This window comes from Asparagus officinalis, chromosome 3, assembly GCF_001876935.1.
Source record: "Asparagus officinalis chromosome 3, Aspof.V1, whole genome shotgun sequence".
NCBI classification, from domain to species: domain Eukaryota; kingdom Viridiplantae; phylum Streptophyta; class Magnoliopsida; order Asparagales; family Asparagaceae; genus Asparagus; species Asparagus officinalis.
The window spans coordinates 107060300-107083671 of record NC_033796.1 but is presented as its reverse complement, the minus strand read 5'-3'; the positions used below and the strand labels follow the sequence as shown (position 1 = coordinate 107083671).

The 23372-nt window shown below is 35.7% G+C and overlaps 1 protein-coding gene across 1 annotated transcript in view; it reads right to left on the bottom strand.

The window, feature by feature from the left end:
* The window catches only part of LOC109835555 (WD repeat-containing protein 11), a 49210-nt gene extending 29314 nt beyond the window's left edge, over positions 1-19896 (bottom strand). The window contains exons 1-10 of the mRNA XM_020403522.1: positions 18983-19896; positions 9472-9952; positions 5701-5788; positions 5395-5576; positions 3784-3920; positions 2620-2686; positions 1679-1835; positions 1452-1566; positions 842-917; positions 568-750 (exon numbers count right to left, since the gene is read on the bottom strand). Coding sequence (XP_020259111.1) covers positions 568-750; positions 842-917; positions 1452-1566; positions 1679-1835; positions 2620-2686; positions 3784-3920; positions 5395-5576; positions 5701-5788; positions 9472-9952; positions 18983-19896 — 2400 coding nt within the window. The remainder of the gene's footprint in view (positions 1-567; positions 751-841; positions 918-1451; positions 1567-1678; positions 1836-2619; positions 2687-3783; positions 3921-5394; positions 5577-5700; positions 5789-9471; positions 9953-18982) is intronic.

The following is a 23372-nucleotide window of genomic DNA, read 5'->3' as shown; positions in this document are numbered from 1 at the left end:
GAGTTGAGCATTAAATTGAAAGAAGGAAAATGAGCAAGAATTTTAATCTTTTTGCCTCTTTATACTAAGGCTTTGCCTCCACATCTTCTGCTCTGTTGACGCACATTAAAGGATCATATCTTTTATGTGCAAGAGTTTTCGGAGATTTAAGCATTAGTATTCTATTTCATTGAAAAATAGCAGTCTCCAAGGACTTGAAAGCACATACATGTTTCATGTATATATGATAAGGTTGACATCAGTGTTCTTAACTCTAATGTTCTACAGTTTGGTACGTGCAATGCAGATCACAGAAAACAAGGATGATTGTGTTTTTCCTCCAGAGGTAATATAGGCTAGCTGATTGCATCTGCATTTGTTTATGCTTGAAACCTAAATGTAACATGTTTTCGATAGGGATAAACACCAAGATATGTAAGATGCAACATTATATTTAAGGATCAATATGTCATGCGGCACAAATAAATTGATATAAGAATTTCACATTTCTAAAAGGATTTACACAAATCAAATATAGGAAGTTATTATGAGAAGAGTTGATAAAACTGCCCTCTGTTTGAAACTTACTAGATCGAAAATTGAGAAAGTATTATCATAAAAAAGTACAGCAATTCTCCCTCGGCTGCGATCTCCAGGAACAACAGGGGAGAATTTAATCCTCCTAATTCCTTCTCTATGAGTACTAAATGATGAAGAAAGGCCTGTAATTACATCCCACCAACGTATGTTACCTGATCTATCTCCCATGACCTGCAGATTATCAACAAGTTGTGAACTTAAGAGTTCTTCTCGGTAGAAACTTTGTTTTTGTGCAGGAAGACTTAAAACATATCATACGTACAACATGTGGAAGACGATATGCCATAGCAGTAACTAATCCATCTGAAGATACAAATGATGAGGAGGGCCATTTAGGTCTGAGGACAAGAAGAAGCAAATTAAAAGGTCGAAGTCAAAAGTGCATGAGAAGAAACGAAATCAAAGAGCTTAAACAAGATACTGTCCTAAGCCACACTGTCCCTTCAGCATCTGTAGCACTATTATAATGCTAACAGAATAATATAACAGTAAAGAATGAAAATGCTAGTTTTCTTCATTCATGAAAGTAAACTGCTAGATAGTACTTTCAAGGGCATTAAGATGGCGAAGAGGAAGGCAATGTAACTGGTTGTTTCTTATAAACAAATAACACTTGGATAGCTAGATTGGCTTTAGATGAGTCACATATTTGTGTCTGCACACACGAAAGGTGTGTGTATGCTTCTACTGGAGCATCATTCATTAAGGTAGTAGAGAATGTTTAAGAAAAAAGTAAGTTGATAGACATTAGAGCCAAGTAGATGATCAATTATTACCCATTAATCAACTGAATTATTCATAAAGAATACTTCAGTATTGATAATTGGCTCATTCATAACATTTGGCTACTCATTGTTAACAGCAGAAGGTACCTAAAATCTCGTATCCGTCGTCCATGAACTTCAAATACGCCAAGTGCGCCATTAACCAATGCAAATGCAAAACTCTCGGACGTCTCATCTCCAGTAGTTTCAGAGCTTGTTACCTCTAGAAACGAATGTTCCATATATCAGCATAAACAAAATATAGATCAAAGATGAAACCCAGACGCATTTGTTTACCAAATACAATATGAGAACAATGTCAGAATCATTCTTACTGGAATCTGGAGAAGATGAATTGCTTGCTGAAGATGCACCAGATGACTGTTCCTTAGATGAGAACGAAGATTGCCTTGCAGGAGCATTTTGAATAGGCCGAGGTGCACTTGGGAGAGTCCACTCCAATACCGTGAATGGAAGTGCTAACGATCTAAGCTACAAGGGTAAATAAAGAATGATGATAAGCATGACAATGCATAGTAGACAATATGCTGGGAAAATTTCAAATTAATTTACAACAATGTGAAACTGTCAACTGCATGATTCACTTGAAACTAAAGCCGTGGTTAATAGCAAGGGGGGAAAAAGAATGCATCAAGGGAACTCGAAAACTAGTATGTGACTTGCATATAAACGGTTGTTTTGCCTCATGCATATCAGCAATTGGAAGTAGTTTGCTTGCCTTCTTAATTTTTCAAGGCACGTATTCATTTTCATTTTTACAGTGGATGCTTTAGGTCTCATGTTATTTGAGGATTGTGGAATAATGGAGAGAGAAAATACAATGTTTGGTTGTTCAGAAAAGATCAAACATGGGTGAATTTTGCAAGTAATGCATTGGGTGGTGGGTGATCAGAGTTAGTAGTTCATGTATCTTAAACAAGAATCAAAATAACTTCTTGTTCTTTTTTATGTCTTGCGTGTTATGCTCATTTTCTGCGCTGCTGAAAGATGTTTGATTTGAATTTGTTCCTTGCATTTCTTGTTCCCCCTTCTTCCAGCTTCATAGCATTCAAAAGAAAATTAAGTAGTACATCCCAATTTTCAGGGAGACTTTACACGTAAGACGTAACCAGGGGAAACAAACACTCCCTATGGTATTTGGAGTGTATTACAGGAAATATATTGTTTTTATGTGACACTGAGCTTTCCCTGAATAAGTTCACTACTTCATATATAACGAGAGAATTATGGAAGGACAACCAAAATGATTGCGTACCATTATGGGCGTCTTTGTCATAGCCCAAACCTCGACAGGAGCGTCACGAAACAATAGGAGGAGGTACCTGCAAAAAAAATAAGTCAAGTCATCCTACAAATGAATAGAAGTTTTAATAAAGGTTGAAGTACTCTACAGGGTGAAAACAACGAATTAAACAATTCTTTGACATCTATCACAGTGCCTGACAATTTTGTTAGCTGAAATAGATTAGAATTTAAGGAAGTAATTCATTACATTTAGCTTATAATGGAAACTTTTTGGCAGATGAAGAATCCAAATTAAAATAGTAGTGTCTTCAACTTACCCAATCATTAAGGACAATATTTAACAATTAAGATATTCTTTACCAGACCAACTGATATCGATTTGAGGCAGACCTACCTAGGTACCAAGAAACATAATATCATGTGGTAAATTCAAGAGAAGTATTCCGGCAAAAGCTAAGGGATATAAAAAACCATGAGGATTGTTCCAGTTTTCAACCTTATGTCTAAGGAGATTAACTAACAATTTTTATGTTTGCTTATTATGAAATAATGTGCATCAAGACAATACTCAACAATGATGTTCCATAGAACAGACCGATGCTTTAAGCACAGATTCATGCTCGAATAGTTTTCATATTTTAAGCAGAATGAAGGTGTATTTCGTTTTAATAAGAATAAATGCTTCAGCATTTTTTACCATGTGCCCAAAGTAGTCTGTATAAGCTATCTAAGTCCCACAGTTATACCACAATTAGAGGCAGGATGAAGCATCCAATGAAGTAAGTTGCAATTAGAAAGGTTTATATGGATAATGAAGCAGATGTTATATGTCATGTGTTAACGTGATTTTGTTATAACATAATTCCAGATGCACATGAAAAGCCACTAATAGAGGGTTTCCAAAACTCTAGCAGAGAAACAAGAAGTTGCATAGATTATATGTTCATCAAAGAAAACCACATAAAGATGACGGTAATCACATGGAAAAGAGGGGACAGAACCAATCAGCTTGAAGAGTGTATATTTCCAAGAAATGAGTATCCCCTTGGTTTATAAAAACTGTATTTAAATAAATGAAAATAAAAAATACAACAAAGAAAATAAATAAAGGGTGATAAAGAACAGTTGAGTGGCCTTTGTCCAACGAGAACAAAATCCATGGTTCAAAACAAACCTTCCAGATGAGGAAGCACGAAGAGCTCTTATTGGAGCACGCTCTGGCTTTTGATGTACACGGAATGGACGATTAAGGCCACTTCTAAGACAGGTTACGACAAGTCTGTTAGTATAGCCTCCCGATTTGTCATTCCCCTGGATTCACCAAGTTCTTGATCAAAACTTTTTGTTATGATAACTATAAATTCAAAAGAAAGATATGTGACAATGAATATACATTATAGAGGCTATGTCCTTAATTGTAAAATTAGGGGGGCTTTGTGCAAAACACTCCAGAATTCATAGATGGTTTTGTGAAATTTACCCAATTCATAACAAGCCTTGGGAGTACAACTCAAACATGTTACATGACACAACTTTTCTTAGCATTGGAACACCCTTTCCTCTTCAGATAAACTTTGTTTTTTTGGGAGGTAGGCATTAACCTCATTACAAGTGATTTCACTATGAGGATTTCTCTAAGAATACAACTAGACATGAAGACGATAGGTTCCCTCACTCTCAAAAATTGGCATCCAAATGAATCCTAAAATGGTGTCTAAATGTATTCAGAATCGTCCATTCACTAACTTCTGTATTGATCAATATATACTGTTAGTTGAAAAGATTTTTATACTATATAGTAACATTTTGTTTCTAGAGAAATAAACATATCTCTTGTCATAAGCTTCAGCCTCTATGAGTTCTATTGAACCTAGTGACAGCTGCATTTTGCCATGTATAAAGGTTCTGGGTTGAAATTCAACTTATGTAAAGTTACAGCCTGCTCTCAGAAATAAGAAAAGAGTGGGAACACCTCACTACGATCATCTGAACCTTTTCAATCAAAATAAGGTTGTCTATGGAACCACCGACAATCTGGGGAATAATTGACCAATATTAGGCATGGATTCCACTTGAAATTAGTTCTCTGAGCTGTTTTACCTAGCTCCTTTGAAGGAAGCTATGGAGAGGAGGGGATACCATGAAACCTATAGGCTAGGGCTAAAACAAGCAGATAGCATCATGGAAAGACTAACATGTAGCTAGCTTAATTCAAAAGAACCAGAAAAAAGTATTTTAGATGATATATTAAGACCGTCACAGAATTGGGCTGTAACAATGGATTTATAGCAACACATCTGTGATCCAACACTCTTCCCTCCATTAATGTGAAATATGCATTATCACGAACGTGGAGAAAACATGCATGATAAAGAGTACATATTTTCAAAAGTTCAGGGAGAGTTTCAGAACCAAATATTTCGCTCGGGTTCTATGAAGCCATATTGGAAACCGCTTCATCCAAAAGATTAAGCTCCTAAATGGTGGGGTGATGTCCACTTTATAAGGAAACATCCAACTGAAGAAAATGCAATAACCAGAAAAGTCACCGGGAGTGGTAAGATCAAAGTCTTCCACCATTTCTTAATAAAGGTATCGCAGCATGAACCTCATGGAAAAAAAGTGCTGATTGCTCACATCGATAAGGTATGAATTAGTAATGCTAGACCATAGGACATAGGACAGTAAACTTACTAAATATTCTTGCCAACTAATACTATTCTAACAAACAAAAGAATGGCATTCAAAGACAGGCATTTACATAGTCAACAAAAAATTCTTTCACCTGGCTGTGTGAGAATGAAACAAGCCGGGAATTCCCAAGCCATTTCAATCCCCTGATAGTGCCACTGTGAACAGAAAAGCTTGCTGCCACTGCATTTGCAGAGACATCAATGATATCGATAGTTCCACCCTGAGTTCCTAAAGCGACAAGTGGAACTGTCGGAGCAGGATTGTTACCACCTCCTAGATACAGGAAAATTTTAAATCATGTCACTGAGAAATGTTAATGATAAGAATATCATAAAGGAAACCAAATATGAATATCAAAAATAAATAAAATGATTTCAAATGGTGGTGCAGCAATTACGGGCCAATGTAGCGGTAAGAGATGGAGAAGGTACAGCTAGAGTTGTCACTGTGGAAGAAAGAAGTTGAAGTTGACCGATCAAGCTAATCTGCAGAAAATCACAAAGAGAACACAACATTTTGAAACCCAAATCTTTGGATGATGCACGTGTAAACAGCTAGTAATATTTGCAATGTACACACGTATAAAATGTATAATAAGAGATAAGAGGAATGAAAATTTCAAACTTTGGAAAAAAAAGGAGTAGGCCAATCAAGGTAATCTCCAGGAAGGACAAGGATAGCATAACATTTTGAAACAATGTTCTTTGGAAGCAATGGACATAAACAGCTGGTTAAATTTCAGCGCATCACAAGTGCAAAATTTACAATGAGAGTTAAAGAGGAACAACAAAACTCAAGATCATTGATAGGAGAAATGAATGGCACAGACCATCAGCATTGTATAAATAATATGTCACAATACATTACGCATGTCGCATGATTATAGGTATTACTTTATAGTTCATATATCTTTTCTTTTTTTTCTTTTTTTCTTTTCTTTATTTTTTTTGAAGTATCCAGTGTCACGTGGGCATATAGAATGCAAGAAAATGTGTTTATGTGTGGCTATGCCTATGTAATGAGCTATTTACAAAACCAATGGAGTACAGGTCAACTAAAATAAATTTTTCTTTCATTCAATAAATTCCATACTAGGGAACTTGGCGTTTAAAAAAATCTAAAATAGTTTTTTCATCATTTTATGAATTGAAATGTCATTGGAGATTTCAAAAGTTTCACAAAGTTCAAATGGCTGACATGTCAAGACAAATAAAAATTTGGAACTTCAAGAAAGTAATGTTTATTTGTATTTGAAATCAATTGGCATAAGACAAGAATATCCTCAGTTGTGGATTATTGATGAATCATACATGCAGTATAATGGAGTCTCCAAACTGCTGACATGTCAAGAAACAAAAAATTTGGAACCTCAAGTAATAGTAATTAGTATCTGGAATCAATTGGCATAAGACAAAAATGTCCTCAGTTGTGGGCCTTGTGGATAATTGACGATTCGTCCCTGTGGTATCATATAGAAGGTATAAATTCCTTAGATACTTAACCAGTCAAAACCTTGTCTTATAAGAAGAAATCCTAACTGCTAAGACTTCGAAAAATCCTAATTTGTATTTGGAATCAATTGGCATAAGACAAGAATGTCCTCAGTTGTGGTCCTTGCGGATAATTGACGATTCATCCCTGCGGTACCATATAGAAGGTATAAATTCCTTAAGAGTTCAATTTTCAGGAGAGAGTTGGAGATAAAGCAAACCAGTCAAAACCTTGTCTTATAAGAAGAAATCCTAACTGCTAAGACTTCGACGAATCCTAATTTGGTTAGGATTAAACTTGTTTTTTCTTTGGAAACTTTTTACTTGTTTTGACCCTAAGTTACTCATGATTAACTAGTTTTATTTGAAGATTAATAGTTTAGTTTCTTTTGCTTCAGTTTAATCAGGATTAGCACCCAAGTTTTTCTCACTTTTAGATGTAACCTACATATACACCTAACTGTATGTTATTTTCTAGAGTTCACATTGTAGAAGTGATAATCTTTGAAGAGTTTGCTGTGAAGTGCTTGATTGAGGCGGGAACCAAAAAACTCTACTCCCTTTGTCGTTGCACCTATTTACCCCATCTAACCCTACAATCTCTTTAATTCTGTCCCTTTTTAATTGATATAAGTGTTTTTTCCTAGAAACCACCTTAACAATAGGGTGATTATACATAAATCACCTTGTATTTTCAATTTATACATAAACCATCTTTAAAGTTGGTTTTTCTTGCGATCAACCACTTCTTAGTCAAATTTTCACTAAAACACCAAAAATAAGCTTAAAAATTCAAGTTCAAGGTAACCGTGAGTTGTATCCTAAGTCCTAACAAGGCTTAAACACTAAAAAAGGAGTCATGTACATTGAATGTGAGTTTTTAAGGGTAATTTTGGGTTTTAAGTGAAGAATTTGACTGTGAGGTGGTTGATTGCAACAAAAACTAACTTTGAAGGTGGTTTATGTATAAAAATAAAAATGAAAGGTGGTTTTTGTATAAGTACCCTATTTCAAGGTGGTTTCTAGGGAAAAAAACCCTTGATATAAAAGCCAAAGGAATTTACCACTGTAACATCTACCCGAACTTATATTTGCTTGCAATTAATTGCTACAATGATGCTTCAGTACAAGATTGCTATAATGTTGCTAAGCTACGGTCATAGTGATGGTGCAAAACTGAATGCTACTATTGCATCACTATCGTATTGTAAGAAAAAATTTCTGAAGTTCATATTTCAGATAATACATTTTACCAAAAAAAAGTTTGAAGTTAATGTCTTTAAGCACGGCTAGTGCTAAAAATTACTTGATTACAAGCTCCAAAAGCTTGGAGACATTCTCATATCTCCTTCGATTATTGAGCTTCAACATTTTCTTGGTTACAATAATAGAACCTTATCACGAGTTGAACATCCTCATCTAATTTGACAAAACTCTTCAACCATTAATTTGATCCATGACTGACTTTGATAGACTGAATAACATACCAAACTATTCAAAAGACGGTCTTAACGCTTGAAACTATCTTCAAATGACAATCATGTGTTATTATATTAGTTCTTGATAGTATACATTGGTTGTAGAATGTTTTCATCAATTTTTAAAGAACATACAGTTTGAAGATGGTGATAATTTTCCTTTAGTAATAGAAAATAGCATAACTTGCAACATGTATGTGTGTGTGTTGCACGCGTGCGTGTACAAACTCAAGTGGACAGGAGCTTGTTGTCGACCAACTTGTTTATCCATTGATTTTGCTTTGAGATTTATGTTAACATGTGATACGAATCAATACACACATCTCAAAAATGGTCTTGATGTGCAACAAATCTCAAAGCATAATCAACGGTTAAAAAACTTGGTAGTCCTGATGTACAGCACAAATCTCAAGGTAGAATCAAAGGCTAAAAAAGTTGGTGGACAAGAGCTCCTATCCACTTAAGCTTATTCTACCTTAGCCGTACGCACACACGCATATACACAAGCGCACGCTCACCCAGATACATATGTATATGTACATATATATGGAAAGAGAAGGAATTTTTTGCCAAGTTCCTTTCTATCTCTTAGATATTACCAGAGGATATACTCATGATCTTTTAGATACAACACATATGATTAGAAAGGATACTAGAAATCCATCAACAATAAAAATGCATTATTAGCAGATCTCAATCTTGGACAATAACAAAAATGAAGTTTTGAAAAATGTTAGTAATTCTATGAATAGTTTATTTCTAAGGAGGAACCTAAGTCTCCGAGAATAATAGTTTCAGCTCATGTTCGTTGAAATTAAGTACACAAATCCTAATTGGATTGCAGCAGCATCAACATTGAACATTAGATATAGTTCTCGCACGATTTGATTGCAACAACTAAATTTATTTAGTCGAGAGATCAGGTAAAAAGAATTCTTAGAATGATAAATTGCTGCATATTACTGTAGCATGCATATAGGAGGTCATCACGCAAAACATCTGCTAACGTGTATAACATGTAAGTTGCATGTGAACTTTTCAAATTAAACTATAATTTCTGCAAACACAAATTTTTGAGTTTAAACATAAAAAATTCAAAATAAAAAATCGATGTGTTTCTTACCAGAACATATTTTTAGGTCCTAGTAGAAGAGAATGCCAGCCTAGGAGAATATGAAACAAAATAATAACTCGATTTACCTTTATGAAAAGGTCTACATTTGAACTTGAACTAATTTGCTGAGATGAACTGTTGCTGACAGGAGGCTCTGATTCCTTAACCACATCGGCAACAACTTCAAGAAAAGAATCACTGGATGTGGTATGTTTTTCTGAACCTGTTTCCCCACTGACATTAATAGTAGTCATATTGAATGGTTTCCGAGCAACTTTAGCTTTGTCATTAGTCAGAAGCCATTTCCAGATTTTCCCATCATCCGAAATAGAGAGTAAATATGCCTTGCAAACATAAACGCTTCCATTACAAAGATTTAAAGGTGCTAAGCAAGTTGTATCAAAGGAAGATTCAATGTCTGATGCGCCTGCGCAAAGCTTGGCAACATTCTGAATGACAGATTCTGACTGGCAGAGGCTGACAGCAAGAACAGATGGCGATGGAACAGTTGTTCCAATGGAGGGCATTAGCTCTTCTATTGTACAAAGCACATGCGCCTGTTCTTCCCTGTAATAACTAGGCCTCTAAGTATACAAATTCAGGAACAAAGAATCATAAGGAATGTAGACGATTATCAAATGCTTCCATTAAAATTAGAAGAACCAAAAGATGCCAATAATTATTGACCTGTCTATCATTTGTTTTATTGCATTTGCCATGTCAATAATCCAATAACCAAAAATCATGTCACATAAAACATATGAAAGTAGGGTACCCACTAACAGAATCCCAGTTCCTAATTCGAAATTGAATAGGAAGAACAAAGGGCAAGCAAAATCAAATTCTTGAAGGAGTGCCAAGATTGGAGGGCTGATAAGAAATTCCTACTTTACTTTTCACTCACCAGTAGCACAATCATCATTCAAGGCCAGTGGAGCTAAAAGTATTGACCCTTGACAAACTACAATGAGTGCATTTCACCATTAATAGTGGATCAATCAACAACAAAACCAACCAGCCAACTGTCTGTCTTTTTTTACCCATTAAGATTAATTGACCCATATATCATTGACGACGCGACTTCTAAGAGTATAATGCATAATCAGTCCCCACCTTATTAGAACTAATACCTGAGTTTATATTCAGACAGTGAATTTTTTTGACTCTTCCCTAAAATATTCATGTAATCCCAAGTAGTCAATTATCCAGGGCAAAGACTAACAATCAGATACCTAAACTGTCATTTATGAATCATTTTTACTTGTGCAGGGATATTTGTACATTTATATCTAACAAAAAGGAAAAAGGTAAAACCCACCTTTGACTTGAAGCTTTTGATCCCTTCACTACAAGCATGGTTTATATCCTTATTTCAACTTCAGTAATCATCATCCAACTCTCCTCCACCTAGAAGTGGTTGGCTATGGAGCATATAACTCCCAGTGAATTATATACAAAATCCCTATGAATCTATTAATGTCAGCCGGATATGGCTCAATTGAAAGCTTTCTGAAGTAATATGTATTTTCTTTCAGTTATAACTCTAAGGAAAAGCCATATTCGTCCTGTCTGTGAAACAACATTGTTTTTTTCGAGGATAACTATTAAAAACATCTTAAGAAACGCATTAATATCTTTTGTTGTTAGTTTCAAAAAATGTGGGCGGCGATGAAGAATAACTGGGAGTTAATAATTAGGAACACAAACACTATAGAGTCAGTTATGTGTAAATCTGACACGTTTACAGCATAAACTAGCACGAAACTTGCCCAACACATACAGCAAGAACCATGTTAAATTTGATAAACAATATATATAGGATATATGATGGATTTTTTTCAAAATCTTAAGATGGTGTGTCGAATAACTTGGAGTTGCAAATCGTCTAAACAAACATTTAAAAAGATGAAACTAGACAAAGACATAACATGATTTACTGTTATATAGGATTTAAGGTTTTGCAAATATAGAGGCACAGTATTGACTCCTATGAGGTAAGGTATTGGATTGGACTTTCCAGTTTCTTTTTTAATTTATATATGTCCAGAAACTACCATGTCCAAGCTAAATTATGGGAAACTGCCACAGAAGATCCGTTGTATGAGTAGTTGTTATGTGGAATGTTGTTAGCCGGTTAGAAAAGCTATGAAAATGCATCGTCTTTATTAGTTTTGGGGGCATATTCTCTGAATGATTATATTATGGCAATTCAACTTACTTCAATGATTCTATTATTGAGAATGATAATATTCTTTCATTTGTTAGTTGTTGCTACTATATTCATGGATCATACCATGTGTGAAGTAAGTTTCACCAGTGGGTGGCAATGGAAATGGGTCCCGATGGGACATGTCCCGTGTGAGGACGCTCACCGGTTGGTGTATGAAAGCATGCATAGTTTATTGTTTATCCCATAATTGGGAAAGTTTGGAATCTTGAATATTAGAACTTGGTTATTCATATTGACATCTATTATTTTATTTCGATCAAAGATCATGATATAAGAATTAATAGCTTATCACTGAGAACCATTCGTTCAATTTCAAATGCCTATCTATATCTTCATTTTTTTATCCCCTTATGTTGTACCTGATATTTTTATAGTAACCTATTGGGCCTTAGGCTCATCCCTATTGTTTCTACATCCATGTGTCGTCATACAGTTGACAAAGGCAAGGGGATCGCAAACCCCAACAACGAAGATTAGCTATTGTGGTAAATCATAGTTTGTATTTATTTTTGTAGTAGTTTTGAGTTGTCGAACATGTAATACTATGTATTATAGTTTATTATCAGACTTGTACTGTATTATTATTCCCTTTAGCTTTTTGCTATTTTGTGGGCTTTGTTGTCAACCTTGTGATTCTGGGTGTTATATATATTTATGCTGCTTTAAATTCTACACTTTAATATTATTGTGTATTATAGGTGTATATAAAAATTAAACATGTCGACTCTTCTTATTACAGTCAGGTTATGCCCAATTTTTATACGCCTATCTAAAGCAGTCTGTTTCAGACACATGTATCCACTTCTACTAAGCATTCGAGATAGCAAACGATAACCAAATTTGACCAAACCAAGTTTAATAGAAAGGTGCACGAGTATAGCTTTCAGACACATCCATCCACAATTTGCTACATGTATACTGCATTCACTCTGATGGCAAACGATATCCAAATTTTCTATTTTGAAATATGTACTCGTGCACCTTTCTGTTAAACTTAGTTTGGTCAAATTTGGATATCATTTGCTATCTCAAATGCTTAGTAAAAGTGGATGCATGTGTCTGAATCAAACTGCTTGAGACATGTTCACTATAGAGAGCATAACTCCTAATATATATCTTGCATGCATTAAATTCTTGTTAACCCTGAAACTAGACTCATGTGACTATCTTTTGAAATTAGTTTGGCGCATTTTTTATGTCGTATGCTATCTCTAATTCCTGATCGAAAATATTTTATGTGCATTGAAATCTGTGTGATAGTGCTCTATGACTCCAATGCACTATCCTAGCCATATCTCCATAAGTCGTAGTCATATTTACAATCTAATCAGAGATTACGAAACAAAGCTCTATATGTAACATTCGGCGTTAGTTTCATACCAATCGGATCTTATTTCGATCCTCAATTCTCAAATCCAATTTTAGGTTGCTTGCTACCCTTATTTCACGTCAATGCTAATGCACCACATGTTAGAATCATACATATCCGTGTCAAGAAGAATGTCACGATAATCAGCACATTAAATAGTCATCTTATAGTGATCATCGAAACCCTTAAAAGTGTGTTTATGTACGCGTATATAGGAACCCTCGGGGAAATTGTTGTTCGTGCCAAGTTCGCTACAACCGGTAGGTAACTCTTCTCTTGCCTTCCTTTCTATATTATAGAATTTTACTTGCATTCTTTTTTACTTTCGATGAAATGTTATTTGAACCACTTCATGCGTGTGATATTGCCGATAGGTCATTTATCAACTGTCTTATTTGATCCATGCCTTGAAAATTGGTAAATTCGTATTATAATGGGTATTGCCTCAACTTCCGGTCATCTTGATTAGCAACATCTATGTGTTGAATTGTTTGGGTCATGACTGTTGATTCATAATTAGTATTCTATTAAGTCTCGTGGGGACCAAGTGCCCTATGAGAGGACGCTCACCAGTGGGTATATATATGAGAACATGTGTGGTATTGACAATATCTTAGAAGTAGGAACTTACGATCATGAATATCTAGTCGTTTATTCTTTTTGATGTTCATAATTTCATGCTAATCCTTGATGCTATTATGGATGCAACTAACTATTGTTATCTACTATTTTATTTTGTTAGTATCATATCATTTTCATATCCCTTTATGGTTGTATCCATGACCTTTTATTTTGTTACCTATTGAGTCTTATGCTCACCCTTTTTTTACATTCCCGGATGTACTAATCCAGAAAAGAGCAAAGGTGTGATAAGTGAGTTAGAAAACTAGTTTAGATATGCTCCTTCTTTGCCTTGTCGTACTTTTAGAGTACTTATATAATATCATGTACTTAAAGAGTTTTATTTCAGACTTCAGCATATAATTAAGTTTTCTAGCTTTTATGCTGGTATTCTGTGAACTCAGCTGTCAATCTAAGAATTCTAGGCATTGTATGGTTGCAATATAGATGTGAATTTGTACTTTGATATTGTTTATATAGGAGCTTATATGAAAATTGAGCAAGTTGACATTTAATCTTACAACTGGGTCATGCCTAATTTTCATACACCTCACATGCCCCGTCTTTGTTAGTTTTGGGGGGGTTTACACAACCCAACAAAATACCTCTTCAACCTTATTTTGATCACCAAAGTCCGTACCTTTTCAACCATCTTCTGAACCCATCTTCTTCCTCATCACTCTCTTTAAAATCGAACGCCGACCAACAATTATCAAGCTAATTTAACCATAATCAAGCAGTGGATTTGACTTCTTTAATGGGTGTTTGGAGATGTCTTGATTTGGGAATTTAGAGATCATGGAGATACATAGTTTGGGGGACGTTTAAGTCCTATTGCTTTGTTTGGGAGTTTACTAAGCGAAGGGACGGAAAGTTAAATAATGGAAAGAAAAGGTAAGAAATGAAAGTGAAAAGATAAAATGGTGTTTGAGTGTTTAGTAAGGGGAACGGAAGTAAATTTGTTTTACCTTATTTGGGAATTCTAATAAAGAGAAGGGAAGTGAAGTGAATATGTATAAAGTTATATAAATACCCTTACTTATTGGATGGGAGTATATCTTAGCCATTGATTTTAATGTTATAAGAGTATAATTGTCTTATCACATTGTAAAATTTTACATTGGTTTTCATTCCATCCTCTACCCTCCACATTGGAGGGGAGGAAAATGGAAGGAAATTTAACCTTTCATTCCATCCTCTAACCCCTCAAAAAAAACTCTCAAACAAGGTAAAATTAAAATTTCACTTTAACTTCCATACATTAACCTTCATTCAAACAAGGTCAATGTGTTTGGGATACTATGTTCAAAAAGTTAGCTTGATTCCCAAAATACACTCACTTTTGGCTTTATTAGGCAGTCAAATGGGTTGAAATTTCATCCCAAGATATCCGAGCCGTTTAGGTACGGAACCGCACCCAATACATACCCAAGATATTCACATCATTTATTAATAGTCTGATGTCCATATATCCTACTTTCTAAGCATTTGTCACTTAAATACCCAAAGTTATAAAAAGTATCACATTGATACTCTAAGTTGTAAAAAGTTAGCACAATAATACATTTCGACAGTTGTTATGAAAATATTCCTAGCAATATATCCTGACAACTAATAGAAAGTATTAAAGTGTTACTTTCTTACAACTTACGGTATTAAAGTACTACATCTTACAACTTAGGATATTATAGTGCTACTTTTATAACTTAGAATTAGAATATTTAAGTGTAAAGGTGGTGGAACAATAGGGTACTCAAGTGTCAGTTTCTTACAACTTAGAGTATTAAAATGCTACTTTTTTATAACTTAGGGTATCAACTCAAAGTGCTATTTTTTTATAACTTAGCGTATTAAGTGTAAATATAGTGAAACAATGGGGTATTTATGTGCCATTTAACCTAAACTTTTTCCTGAAAAACTTCAAGAATTTTCCTACAAAACCCTCCAAAGCTTAAGCTGTCTCAAGTAACCCCTCTTAAAAAAAGAAAAATTCCCACAAATCCTCCCAGAAAATCTCACTGTTGGAAGACCTTATTGTTTACCTAGGTTGCATAGGTACGTGTAAGGGTACGGATACGGGTACCGGTACGGGTATGGATATAGATACGAGTACCGGTACGAAAAACGACAAATTTGTAAAAAAGTAAGGTACGGGGACACGTCTATATATACATATACATATATATACATACATACATATATATAGTTTAAAAATAAACAATTATATTAACTATCGCAATCTTACTATGTTTAATTTCAAATTCTCAATAAAATAAGCTCATTCCTTAAAATTATAAAGTAAACTCATTTGAAGCTTTGACTTTATATTCCATGTCAACATAAAATAATATAAACTTATCTATTTAAATATGAGAACACATGTCTCCCATCTTTATCACTACCATTATTTTTAAAGAAAAGACAAGCAAATAGTCAAGCACCCATGTGAATGTTGATGTCATGTTCCACTAACAAATTTAAAACTAAGAAAATAAGAAAGAGAGAGATATCATCTTCTTCCTTCTTTCTCTCATATCTCAAAAGTAAACCCATTTTCCCCAAACAAAACTGCTCCAGAAATGCTCTCACATGGGAAATGACTTGCTCACATATCTCATCCGTTTGGGTGCAGAAATGTACCCAAACCGCACCCAATACGGATATAGCGCTTCTACAGTCGTGTCGGGATATCATAGTTGTCTACCCAATTTGTTCTTTTCTTTTCTTTAGGCTCGTCTTCTCCTTTTCCCCTTGCTTTTAGGGGGTTTATGCGAAAAATAAAGTTCAGGCGGTTTTGTGGAAAATATACCCAAGTTTTGGGGCTTTTGTCAAATTTATCAAAAATTATATAGATGTTCTATGGGAAGATGCTGCTTCTATCTCATTCAACTAAGATTAATTTAGTTCTCTCTCTCATATATTGAGTCTACAAGAACATATATTTCGTGAATGTAATTTTTCTCGGGTCTATTTTTAGTTCTTCCTTAGTTTTTGATCATTCTTATTTTTTGTGCCTGCTATTGGTGCTTCATATTCATCTTTAGAGCATCGCACTTACCACAATTCTTGTTACTAGAAATGTAGCTTAGAAAAAGCAATCACTGGCAATGATAAGAGCACAAAAGTACATAGATGGATCAGCTCATTTCTTGAATCAAATTCTTAAGATGATTGGCAATTCTAAGGTGAGTTCAAACTCTGAAGATGACTAGCAATTCTAAGGTGAGTCCTTCTAATAACCTTCACTGAAGGCACATATCCTTCCATCAACATCATATCCAAAAGCTGACGTAGCATCATCATCCAACATCGTTGATTCACGATCATTTCACCAGAGGTAGTTTTAGATCATTTTGCCAGAGATTATATTGGATCATAGCTACATGAACGCTATCATTGTTCCTCCTTGACATCACTAACCCCACTTCAACTTATAATATGAAAGACCACTAGGACATCACTGTATGCGTGCTCCATACAAACAATCCCCAAAGCATCACCTAAGACGTGTATTTTTCCAGAAGTGCTTAGCCCAAAATTTTTTCTAGTCAAGATTTTCCAAGCATCCATCAGAAAGATTTTCTCCATCTCTATTACGCATGTGGATTCGTTCTATGGCTGAAAGGTCCACAAGCAGAAAAACATGCACACAATACAATAGCCCTCTTTAGATTTGTAGTGGTAATTTGTCATAGTACCATTACTTATGGCTATTGCTACTCAACCTTACCACTACCCCTCCGAGTAAGCCCCCCGGGGGGGGGTTGGGGCGCTGGGACTAGACTGTTGCCGCAAAAGGCACAACATGATGAATGGTTGAGTGCATTTAAATATAAATGAATACTTGCAGCTAGCCATTCAGCTCACCTGCGCCTGCGCCTACAAAAATGTCGATCTATTCCAGTGTTGTAAATAGCGGCCAATAGCGGGGCTATAGCGGCGCGAATAGCGATCGCGGCCCTTCAGCGCTACGCATAGGGGTTTCGCGGCTGGCTTAAACGGGAAAATCCGCTATTCATTCGAATAGAGCGTAAAAGCGGATTTTAGCGGGTTAAAAGCGGGTTTTCACGGTTAAAAACGGATTTTCGCGGTTAAAAGCGGATTTTTGTTGTTAAAAGCGGCTAAACCCGCTATCACACATATTATGATGCTATATTTCTTGAATTTCTTCATAGTTTCATTCATACAACAAGCTTATTAATTGTTATTTATTGATAATACAAGAAATTTACAACTAATTGAATTTTTAGATTTTTTATGAAATTTCTTATTATTTAGGATATTTAAATATATTTAAATTTGACCGCTATTTGACTGTACGCTATTTGCCGCGATTTCGCCGCAATAGCCCGATATAGCCTTAGCGGTACCTCGCCGCGACGCGCCGCGATCCGCTATCAGCAACCTTGATCTATTCCAAGCTCCTCACAAAAACTAACCCATTACCAGAAGAGTTGCACAAACCTCACCAGTTTGTGCTACTCTAGCACACGTGAGACCATGTCCAGTCACTATCATTGTGCCTTAGCAGCTTAGCTGGAGTCTACAGATTGCTAGTTGATGAACTCAACGCGTTGAACTTGCTGACCACACACACATAACTAGAAACTTGCTGCTAACCATTCGGTTAATTGCGACTCTCTAAAAGTCCTCCCAATGCTCCCTAAACAATTTGCTAAAGAGCTACCTTCAAATTGTGCATCACCTTGGCAGTTCCTACCACACCTCTAGGACACCCCTGATCAAGGGAGCGTTATACGGCATTATTTAATGAGAAAAGGGAGGAAACTGCCAACAATGTGCAAACAACAGAATCAATTTCATTGCCTATCGAAATGGTCAATGTAAAACAATGTACAAAATGGCAAGTTTATATTCGTTTGGCATCTATGATCTTGGAACTACAGAAACCACTAAAAGGGTCTAGCATCGTCAAGATTGAATTAACTAATCCTACAAGTATAATGAGGCATTATTTGCTGTATTCGATAAAATTTTGAAGTTCAGCGGCATACACAGTGCAACCAAATCCTGCCAACACCATCTTCTCATGTCATACACATTTGTCCAATTCTGCACACAGATGCTACCATTAAATTATCATTCAATAACATTATGTGTGCATCTTTATAAGTTTTAGGTTCTAGTTTTTTTATTCACAGAATCGTTTTAATAGTTATTTACTAAATCCTCAATCGCATCCATTATAAAGCAATCTAAATTATTTGTCAATCTTGAAGTTCCAAGAGGGCAGCATATGGAGTAAGTTGGGTTTAATGGTGTACATTGGGTTCAAATTTCAGTTAATGACATTAAAAGATGCACGTCTCTAATAAGTTCTCCACAGCGTTATTGCTCAGTAGTGAATAAAACTTACTCTTTGCGCTTCCAAATGCTGAGCTTCCCGTCCAAATGCACACAATACAGAAGATCCAGGTCCAAATCCGGCATAACATCCATAAACTTACTACACCCCCTCGGCAACGACGCCGACCACAACGCCGTCCCATACTGAAGATCAAAAACAATTAGCTCCTTCGGGAAAACAACAGTCAAAATATGCCTCCACCTCGGCGAGAAGCAAAATCTCACGAAAAACATAGGAAAGAGCGCCGAAGCCGGCGACACGTTAGCAGAAGCCGACGACGACGACAACAAATCCTTCTCCTTCTCGAGCTTCTCGAGCTCTCCTCCGCCGGAGTTCAGAATCTGATGCTCCTGAATCGAGACATCGCCGACTCCGTCACCGAGCACGATCGCAGAAAGCAAGAACCCTCGGAGCCCGATCACACAGAAGTGCCTCGAATCGAACGGATCTCGGCGGATAGAGCTCAAATACTCCGGCGAGGAGTCGTACTTCCAGGTACAGCGACCAGAGGTAAGATTCCAGAGCGAGATCATCGAGGGGCCGTGGATCGAAGCGAGGAGCCAGGTCTCGGATCGGATCCAGCACAGATCTTGGATCCCCAGCTTGGATCCGAGATCGAGGTCAAGCCAGCGGAGGATCTTGCGGGATCGGAAGTCCCAGAGGGCGATACGGCCCTGACGATCGCCGACGGCGAGGCGGAGGACGGAGGAGGGGGCGGGCGGTCGGGGAGGTACCGAGGACGAGCTGCAGTCAGCGGGGGGGTCGGGGGTCGACGACGGCGACTGGCTGGCTGCCGCTGCCGTAGGCGTACGGAGGCTTACGCCGGTGGGCTGACCGTCGAGGAGGCCGGAGTTGTGCTGGTTCGGTGGCCCGGAGCGATGCGAGTCCCATGGAGCCCTGGGAGCGTGCGGAGCGGGGTCCATGATTGGAGGAGTTTGAGGATGGTATCGCGTTCTCTTCTTCTCTGTCTGTCATTCGCTTATTTACTCCGGACAAATTTTGAAAACAGACCCTTTTCCAAAATAATTCCAAAAAAAACCCGTTTCCATTTTATTTTTAGAACATAATCTGATTTTAGCTTCGGAAACTGGGTTATTTTTTGCAAAAAATGTTCTTAAACTTTACTTCTCATGAAGTTTGGAAACATTTTTTGCAAAAAAACAATCCAGTTTCAGGCCTGAGTCTAAAATTAAGTCATTTTTTGCGAATATTTTCAAAACAAATTTTTTTTGAAAATATTTTTGCAAAGGGTCTGTTTTAAAATTTTGCCCCTTATTACTCCATTTCTCTTCTTTGGATCGATGGGGACGAGTTCGGGGAGTGGGGGGAGGAGTGGAGGTCACGTGACAGGCGGCGACAGGCGGCGAGGGTGCTCGATGGCTTCGCGTGCCTTTTCTTTACGGAGTTTTTTATATACTAGACCCTTACATCATTGGTATTTCGACATCAGTCTCCAACATCTTCGCAATTTGACCCTCGGTCATGATTGGATTAATACTGATTATAATTGAGAAAACTACCAAAATTCGTATCTCCATTTAATAGTTTTGCGAGGAAGAAAGTAAGTAAAATGGATTTGAGTTTGCATTGAACATGTATGAGTGTTGGGGCTCTTAACGGATTGCGATTTAATTTGTTGTGAGGTTGGATTTATTAAAGTAGGGGTGTAACTGTGTATTAATGAAAATAGAATGTTCCTCCGTATTTTTAACAACAAATAAATACAAAAACTAATACTAACACATTAACGTACTTTTTGGGATTAATAGAAATTATGAAGATTTAATGAGTAATATTAAAATACTAATAACTTAATAAGGGACTAATATCTAGAAAGCCCTTCTTTTATATGTATGGTTTTTCCAATATTGGTCCCTAAAGTTAGCCGTACAAACTATTGACAATGTTATCAGATCCTCGTTTAAAAGTTATTTGAAATTAGTCCCTTATATCAATAAAATGGTTATTAGACTCTAGTCTTGTAGGTTGTTCCAAATTAATCTCTCTAATTAAAATATAAAATAGTAATTGGAGAAATTAATTTGAAGTAGGTTTTGAGAATTGATTGATGCACTAGTAATTTCAATGATGCGAGGGACTAGTTTTAAAGTAACTTGAGAATTGGGAGACGATAGGAATTTTAGTGATTTGAGGGACTACTTACATAATACTAAAGTTGTGAGGGACTAGCACTAAGAAAACCTCGTTAGATATTGCTATCATTAATTTTCCATTCCCATTCAAAGTAGGAAAAGCCCTCTCTTTTTGCACATAAATACCTTAAGTTGTCCACCATTGGAGTATTGTAAACGCCGATAAAAAAATGAAAAAAAATAAAAAGATAGAGTATGTATAATGGTAAATATGACAATAAATAAGATCAGTACAATTACAATTACAAGCTAATGTGCCAATTTTCCACAACTAATTAGGGTATTAAAGTGTTATAACTTAGGATGTTAAATTGTTACTTTTACATTTAAGATATTTAAGTGGAAAAGTTATGAAACAATAAGGAATTTAAGTGTCATTTAGCCAAAAAGTTAAGTTTAATGAATTTTTTTTACATAAAGTGAGGGACTGAGTTGGAAAAGATAGATATAAGGGACCAATCTAAACCAAAATTTTCATTGCGCTTGTTGGACGCCCATGATTAAAGAGGCAGGTCCCACTTCCGACAGAAGTATTATGGATTTGGGACTAATAGAGGAGACCAACCAGGTCCCACTTCCGACAGAAGTATTATGGATTTGGGACTAACTGTTTGGTTATTTCCTAAAAAACCAAAAAATAGAAATGCAAACCAAGAAAACCCAAAAAGTACAATTTCACACATTTCCATCCCTAAAACTCACCCACAACATCTAATAAAATATTATTTTTATCCAATAACTCATCCATCACATCTAATAAAATATTATTTTCATCCAACAACTCATCCATCATATCCACCATATCTAATAAAATATTATTTTTATCTACAACATCACTCAACTCATCTCATCTCATCTCATATTTAAAAATTACTCACATCATCCAATAAGATTGTGACAACTCATCTCATCTCATTAACATTTTATTTCTTTGTTTTCCTCCCAAAAAGCTAGGAAAACAATTTCCTTAAGTATGGGTCACATCATCCAATAATATAATGACAACTCATCTCATCTCATATATTTTCTTATTTTTAAGAAATAACCAAGCAAAAGAAAATAACCTATTACAAAAAATAGGTTTCTTATAATTTATTTCATTGTTTTTTTCGCCAACCAGATAACATCAAAACAAGTTTTCTTAAAAAATCACTCACATCATCCTATAATAAGGTGACAACTCATCTTTATTTCTTTGATATATATATATATGGGTAAAGTGAATCTAAGGTGACTCCCTAGGTGTAGCCTAAGGATGCGCAATCTCATCCATTGATCTCAAAAACCCCAAAATCATCTCAACCATTGATTTAAATCAATTCCCAAAAAAAGAAAAGACCCATTACCATAAAAACACCCTATTAATGACGAGGTTTAACAAATTCCCAAAAAAAAAACGAGCGGAGAATTATTCCGCAGAAAAATTCTTCCTCTTGACGTCCTCAGCTTTTATTTTTAGTTTTTGTATTTGATCGTATCAATTTTAGAGTAGATGATTGGAATTGTAATGGGAACGTGTTGGCATTTGGTAGTTTACGAGCAACATTGCTTTTTGATCCAAGTTTAGGTTATGAATTAACTTGTTTGTTGGAGGTTTTAACTATCATATTTTAGTTTAAATTTTGGGATAGGTTTAATGTTAAATTGGATATGAGCTTTAAAAATTGTTTAAATTATCGTAATGAGATTGTTTAGTGAAATTGAAAGATGAACTTGAGGACGATTTTCTATAGATTTTGAACTTCTTATATGTGATAATTTGATAGCTTGTATGGACACGCCAACAATTCTCTCACGTGATACAACAATGGTTGAAGATGAGAACAAATTTTGCGGTTTTTTTATTTTGAGGGAAAATTTTGAACAAAAGAAATCTTATGTTTTTAACACGTAGTTATGTTTAATACATCGACAGGTTTGTTTTCTCTACTTTCAGTATACGCACGATCAGCGTCGCTGTTGAAGCTCGTACTCGCCCTCGCCATCCCCTCGCTTGTAGCTTGCTTCGACATCTTTATCAGCCCTCATGACTTCGAACAAATTGAAAGCATCAACGCCTTCGATTTCTTCAAAATCAAAGCCTTCCTCTTCTAAATGCAAAAATCCTCTAATGTCGTAAGTAATTTTTTTTAGATATAATGTTTGTTTTAATATGCGTCGAAAGTTGAAATTGCTGTTTCCGCCTACTGATGCCCACCGTCAACAAGTCATTGCTTGATGAGATATATCCTCTTGCATGAGATAAT